The 7,375-nt window shown below is 54.2% G+C and overlaps 1 protein-coding gene across 1 annotated transcript; it reads left to right on the top strand.

The window, feature by feature from the left end:
- The first annotated feature begins 103 nt into the window (after positions 1-103).
- Positions 104-5,144, top strand: CCNI2 (cyclin I family, member 2). The gene is given in 8 exon segments (XM_012651312.1): positions 104-178; positions 304-379; positions 718-792; positions 795-838; positions 1,253-1,327; positions 3,062-3,195; positions 4,096-4,381; positions 5,004-5,144. Coding segments are annotated over 8 exon segments (906 nt in total).
- Positions 5,145-7,375: the final 2,231 nt, after the last annotated feature.

Here is a 7,375-nt window from a genome sequence, read left to right as displayed (position 1 = left end):
GGGCGGGGGTGGGTCCCGCCGGCGGCAACCCCGGCCGCAGGGATCCGCGCTGGGCTATAAAAAGCGGGTAAGTCGCCGCCGGGCCCAGGAGCCGGCTCCCGCCATGGCCTCGGGCCCGCCATTCCCGTCGCGGCCGTCGGCGTCGGGGCGCAGGGCCGTGTGGCGTCCGGACCGAGCGGCCCGTTCCCCGCCTGCCCCGTGGGCCGCGCGTCCGCCCGCGCCGGCCTCCCCCGACCCCGCGCCGTCCGCGCAGCCCCTCTCGGGCCGACCCGCGGCGCGCGACCTGGCTGGCTCCGGCTGGAGCGGCGGCTGCTCGGCCACCTGGGAGTGGCCCGGGAGCGCGAGGCGCCTGTGCGGGGCGGCAGAGCCCAGGCAGGGGGCCCGCGGCGGGGCGGCTCAGGGGTCCTGCACCCTGGAGGCCGGGCCCTCCCCCAGGTGCGTCCGCCTCACTGGCACGAGGCCGATTCACTTGCTTCTCCTCCTGGGAGGAGGTCTTGCTAGCAGGCGCTTCGGAAGGGGACTGTGGGAGTTGGGGCCCTGCTTAGGACGAAAAGGGGCGCGGGGTGGGGCGTGTGACTCGGCGTGCGGCTGGGCAACAGGGGGCGCTTCGTCTCGCGAGGATGCAAGGTGAGGGGGCTTCTCAGCGCCCTCTGGTCACGCAAAACGGGCTGCTCCTGCCACGGCCGCCGGCGACCTCCCCTGCACGCCCCGCCCTTCTTCGCGACGCCTTTGAGCGAGTCGTGCTGGGGCTCCCGAGGCTCAGGAACACCTTGGGGTTCTCCCAGGCCATGTTCGCCTGGCTCTCACCATCGTGGGCCGCTTCCTGCTTTCAGTGAAGGTCGGGAAGCCTTGGAGGGATGGCGACAGATGGTGGGGAAAGAAACCAACCTTGGCTCCCCTTTGCTGCCTGAGAGCTGCGGGACCCCGATGTTCAAACCAAGGTCATAAGCTGAATAACTCGCCCCAAGTGGCAGAGCTGGGGTGGGAACCTGCCAGTCTTACCCGTTGCCTGTCTGGCTCCGTGTCATGTGGTCCTCAGAGGTGAACTTGGGCAGCATGAGAGGACCTAGCTGGGGAAGGACTTCCTGTGTGGGGAGGTAGGGTGTGTTTGTGCAGGGCCGTGTTCCCAGTTTTTTTTAAAAAAAAAAAAAAGAAAGAAAGAAAAGGGCTTATTTTCTTAAGGGAAAAAAAAACATGCTTTTCAGTTTGTTTCCGGCATTCGCATTCTGCTCACGTTTGTTCCACACTATAGGTAAAAGAGAGGTTACTCCACCGTGTCACGATTACTTCCTTGAGACATGCTGTAAAAGTTAATGAAGAAGAGGAGGTACGTGTCCCTGCAAGGCCACGCGGGGCTGCATGTGAGGTACAGGGTTAACACTGGAGCACTCAGGTTTCCTGACGTGTCCGTGCCCTTGGGAATGGTGGGCATCTTGGAAGCATCACTAACTTCCCAGGATCTCTGCTGCCCCTTCCTTGGGCTGGGCACACCCTGAGACCCCACAAATGGACGATTAGAACAGCAGAACCATCGTGGCCCAGCAAACCCGGAGGCCTGGCCTCATGCCAGATGCATCTCGCCTCACCAGTTGATGCCAGATGCCGCTTCTCGCTAAGCAGAAGCATCTGCTGTTGAGCTAGGGAAAAGGTCTCCCAAACCATGTGGCTTAACGTCCAGGACCAGAAACTGGTCTAAGAAAGTTGCCTGAGACTTAAGGACTTGCCTATGTCCGTGAAACTGGTCCTTGGGAACTCTGGGACCCTTCTCGGAGAGGGGCAGGAGGACCATGTGCTGGGGGTAAAGGAGAAGCCCCCCGAGTCCCGCAGGCTTGCTCGGACTGCCGAGTCCGCTGTGGCTTCTGTTCAGGAGCAGACTGTCTCCTGACGCCCTTCCCAGACCTCCCCACCTCCGTCTGACCTCTCCCACTTCTGGGGTGGCAGAACCACTGCTGTTCCCATGGGGTCTCCCTGGGCTCGTCCCTGGCCCTGAGAAGGCAGGGAAAAAGTTATGTGTCCAGTTTCAAACCTTCAATAAAAACGTTTTTAACCTTTTTTTTTTTTTTTTTTTGAGACAGTGTCTCAGTCTGTTGCCTTGGGTAGAGTACAGTGGCGCTCATCAGCTCACTGCAACCTTGAACTCCTGAGCTCAAGCGATCCTTCTGCCTCAGCCTCCCGAGTAGCTGGGACTATAGGTGCACACCACCATGCCCAGCTAATTTCTTCTATTTTTGGTAGAGACGGGCCCTCACTCAGGCTGGTCTCGAACTCTTGACCTCAAGCAGTCCTCCTGCCTTGGCCTCCCAGAGTTCTAGGATTACAGGTGTGAGCCACCACGCCTGGCTCCTTTTTTATTAGAATATAATTTGTGTCCCCAAAACGTTGCTTTTGTCCAACTAAAAAGTAAATGACCCTTAAAAGAAGTATTTCTGGAGGTTATAGGAATACTTCATTTATCTAAAAATGTAGGACCAGGTCTTTAGTGCACTTGGTACTTGAATGTTTACTCATAGACAAGCCTTTAGTCCCTCTAGAGGAAAGTCAGTTTTTGCAAAACCAAATCACCTTCAATCGAGGTTGAAGGAAATGTGTTTGCAGTTGTGATGCTGAAAAAACCAGAGGAGGTTTTTGTCAATGGGCCTGTCTGGTGCAGACCAGGAATCTCAAAAGCACAGCTTTTTCTCTCCTTGACAAGCCACCATGGTAGGCATCAGGAACAGGAATGGGCAGGATCCACAGCTCCTGGAAGACTCTGGGCGAGTTCTTGCGGCTGAACGGGAGAGATGGCCCAGCCCCAGCCTCCAGAGCACCTTTGGGTATGAGCTGGCATGCAGCTGGGGGCGTCAAGACCTGTTTGCAGAGCGTGACCGTGTGATGCGCATCACACAACTACCAGAGAATTCGACAGATAGTGAAGACCTGGTGTCGCTTTCCTTTCTGAAGACTCTCCTGTGACAGGCCACTAGGAAACAACTCCATTGAGGTCTTGGATGCCCAGTCCCCGTGGATAAGAAAACAAAAGCTACTGTGACAGGGCTTTTGCCTCTTTATTTTCTTTTTACAGTTAATTCCACATGTAAAAGACTTCATAAAGCACTATGGCTCTGGCTATACCCCAAATGAGCTGCTGAGGGTGGAGCTGGCTGTTCTGGACAGACTGCACTGGGACCTCTGCATCGGGACGCCGCTGGATTTCTTGATTACAGTAAGTGGGAGGCGTTTGCGGAGTCTGCCCTAGACTCCTCTGTGCCTTTGGAACAGCCGTTCACCACGGAGGACGGCCAAGCACGGGCATGCACACGACTGGTGCGCGCACCACGGTGAGGTCACCCACAAGGCTCACGACACACGGAAGAGCGAAAACGTACCTTAAATCCAACACATCCCACCAGACTCCCGCTTCCAAGGGACGTGAAATTAACTTTACAAAGATTTTTAGATGGCACTATTATGGTGAGTTTCTCTTTTAAATACACACTGCAAAAATATTTAACTTTCCATTCTATGAATACTGTACATAAATAGCTGTCTGCTTTTGCTACACTTTACACACATTCACTTAGCTGTCTTTGTTCACCTACATACCATCCTTATTGAGGCTTTAGACCATATTGATCTGGCACTTAAAAAAATATCACACATTAGTTTGTATTTGTTTTAGTTGGGGAATGATGGTCATCCTTAAGGATATGATTCTGTTAGTAAGGCAAAATTATGCAATTTGGAAATGTCATGGGGTTTTGGTCTGTTACAAAGCATGAAGATTAAATCACTAAGGGCTGTTTCATTGAGAAAGCTGGCCACTGTTGCCAACTTGCAGAGTTTCTCATGTCAAGCAGATACAAGTAACTTCTCTGCTACCTTAATCTTATGTTTCTATTTTTTGGAATTGAAACATTGTCATCCAAGTACTTTCGGCTCAAAATGACCATGTCACCAAGCTGACTGTCTTTTCTCTTGACGGTTGAAGCTCAGCTTGGCCGCAGAATTGGCATTAAGCCTCAAGCCCCTTGTGGAGCCATGGATGGGAATGAAAAGGGCTGGGCAACATTTGATGCTCCCTGATGGAAATTTAAATCGTTCGCACTTTTGGTCATGGGTATATGAAAAGTATGGGGTTTTCTGTTCTAACGCTAAAAACCATGGTCTCCAGTTCCATGCCCTGGTGGTCCTGAGCTGGCCCCATGAGTTGGAGCTGCTGCCTCAGAGGAATCCTTCCCTCCACGCCGCATCCCTGACCAGGCAGCTGCAGCACTGCATGGCGGGCCACCAGCTGCTGCAGTTCAAGGGCTCCACACTGGCCTTGGTCATCATCACCTTAGAGTTGGAGAGGCTCATGCCCGACTGCTGTGCTCCTATATCTGATCTGCTAAAGAAAGCACAGGTAGACATCAACTTTGCCCCAGACCAGCCTCTGCGTTTTGCCCCTGTCGCTGCCCCCAGAAGGGTACCCTTGGCCCTCGTGGGCTCCAGAGGATGTTCCAGCCACAACTCCGGGAAGAGTCTGCCTAAGGGCTAGGTTTCCACACCTGGCTACGCTCTGTGGACTAGAGCAGGGACCCATGTTCCCTTCGCTGGACCAGTGGTGGTGGGTTTCTCGGACACAGAAGTTTTATCTGAGTGGCAATCCTTGTAACCAAGAGAATTGCAGGGCAGGGATGTGTCCAGCTCAGGAAGAAGCAACCTTGAGCTTAATATTGGGGAGTACAAATTCCAGACCCCTCACCTTCTGTGTGCGTGTGTGGCGCCAGGTACTGGGGTACCACGAGGCAGGCACGGAGGGGGCATGTCAGACAGATAGGTTAGGATGGCATGCGTAGTTAGCCCAATGACAGTTTTGCTGAGGCTGCAGAGGAATGTCCCTGAGACGGAAGGATTAGTGCTCTTTAGTTGGGCGGTCGGACCTTCCTGCAGTCGCTTCCCGCTAACGTTTTGGCCCTCAGCTGCCTAGTCCTCAGAATGTGAGATGCTTCTGCTTCAAGGATGGCTACTTTGTTTTAATACAGGTCAGTCTTGAGCAGTACAACGGCTGCAGGGAACTTGTAAAGCAGCAGCTGAGAAGTTTCTAGTCATCCTTCTGCATGGAAAACAGTGTTTCACCTGCCAACCAGCCCTTCTGCCCCTACCCCTGTGCCCTCAGAGCATAAAGGGAATGCTTCCTGCTTAGACGCCCATGAATTCTTTGGCTTTATGAATCCTGGAACAAGAATGGAAGAAGCCTCTGGAAGAACAACTGAGAAAAGGTTCTTGAGTCCTTAGAAAATAAGGGGGCTCGGGGGGAGGCAGGTTGGTAGAGGTCAGGGTGGTCTGATAGACCGTGATCCTGCCTTCCCCCTCTCTCCCCTGGGCCTGAAATCAGAAGAATAAATGAATACTCAAACCGCCCTGTGTCTTCCCTTCCTTCTCCACCAAGTGTTAGCACCGGCCCCTAAGAGCTGCAATGTGAGGCCAGGAGGCGGTGCTTGCTCAGGGCTGAAGGACCAGGGCTGGTTCTGACCAAACAGTCCTTGCTGCTCCACCCGCCCCAGCTGGCCAGATCCTCCCAGTGTCCCGGGCTCATCCCACACATGTGTGCAGTGCGTCCAGTCCCAGCTACCCTGTCTGCCACTCCAAACATGTCTCTCCAGACACATGGACCCTGACATGGCCATGACTTATGTCTTCTCCTCACAAGGACTGGATTATGAAGTACGCTTTGTTTAATGTACAGTAACTTGAGCAAGCTTTAGGCATACTTTTCCTTTGTTACTCTTTAAGTAGTTTAGGTTATTAGTTTAACCAGAGGAATTTTACACTAACGAATGGGCATTACAGGCTAACACCTGTGACGGGGAGTCATAGCTCTACGAGCCTTTTGTTGGGACAAGTAGGTTCTGAGACCGAGCCTGCTCCAACCGCTCTCCTGCCAGGAGGAGGGGGAGGAGACGACTACATGGCATCGCCGCAGAGCCTCTGCGAAGCTGAGCTGCTGCGCAGGGGGGTCCGGCGGACACAGCACCGGCTGGAGCTGTGCGAACAGCGCTGGGATGGGAATGACTGACCCAGCACTCAGAGGTGGTTTGTGAAGTCTTTGCCCTGTGAACGGTTTTTTTGTATTGCCAAAGTACCCCTTACGAGCTCTAGAAAGTCTTGTGTGCTGTTCGAGCTTGCCTTGGTCCCTGGCCTCATCCTACTCCCCTCTAAAATTCTCCTCTGACATTAGGAACTCACATCCCCCCTCAGCTCAGAGATGGGGAATCGCTGTTGTGGGAGAAATACGGACACAATCCGTCTTCCTTTTGCACCTACATGCAGAAGGGCAGCGCCTGGTGACGCACCGAGGCTGCAGAACGTGGAGATGGGGAAGCCCAGAGGCAGAGGCCACGGCAGTGGGAAAGGCAGGCGGGCTGCGGGAGGCACAGGGCCGAGGGGCCTTGTGGGCCTTTCTTAAACTGTCCAACGGCACTTCCCCCAAATGGGCGAGGCGGCTGCACAGTGGTGGTCCCTCGACCAAGGAGGCCCTTCTCCCCTGGCCTCCTGGAGAGTCTCTGTCCTTCAAAGCTCAGTGAAGACTCTGCCTCCTGGCCACCTGCCTTCCCACGGGTAGAGCTGTGCTACCCCTGCATTAGGGAGGTCTGCGTGCCAGTCTCCCTGCCAGGCTCCCCAGCCTCTGTCCCCGTTTTCTCATTTTGGTCTTACCCGTCTACCTAGGACCCAGCAGAGAAAGTTCCTCAACAAATAAACACGTGTATTTGTTATCACTTCCTTTAACCCCCAGTCTGTCCTTCCTCCGCCAAACCTCTGCCTGTCCCTGGGGCACCCCTCCTCTGCAAAACCGTTTCGGGTCCAGCAGCCCACACTGCTGACTGTGCACGTCAACACTGGCCACGCTCCCGCTGCTGTCCATCATGTCACTGGGATGCCAAGGAGCGCAGGAGCGCAGGAGTTAAGGGTGCAGACCACCGACATTCAAATCTCAGCTCCTCCAGTTACTTGCTCTGTCACCTGGGTGATTAAACTCTCTATGCCTCACCTATAAAGTGGGGGGATAATGGCACTAATCATAGGATTACGATGAGGATTAGGGGAGTTAATGCATGTAATGCACTCCAGAGAGAGCCTGGCACAGAAGCATCCGATGTTAGCTCTCCCACGTCAAGCCTCTTCCATAAGGGTGTCGACTCCTCCGGGGCAGGGTGCGCCTGCTCTCCCGTCACGTGTCCAGTGCCCAGTAAAGATTCATGGACCACAGGCCACATCTTCTCCTTCCTCACTGTGACTGTTCCTCCAGCCCACACTCATCCGAGAGCCTTTCACAGATGAATAGCAGGACTCCCCACTAAAATGTAATTCCTACAGAAGTACAGCAACCTCCACGAAAGTTCACAGAAAACACAAG

This window comes from Propithecus coquereli, unplaced genomic scaffold, assembly GCF_000956105.1.
Source record: "Propithecus coquereli isolate 6110/MARCELLA unplaced genomic scaffold, Pcoq_1.0 Scaffold353, whole genome shotgun sequence".
In the NCBI taxonomy this organism is placed as follows: Eukaryota; Metazoa; Chordata; class Mammalia; order Primates; family Indriidae; genus Propithecus; species Propithecus coquereli.
This window is presented reverse-complemented; position numbering and strand designations above follow the sequence as displayed.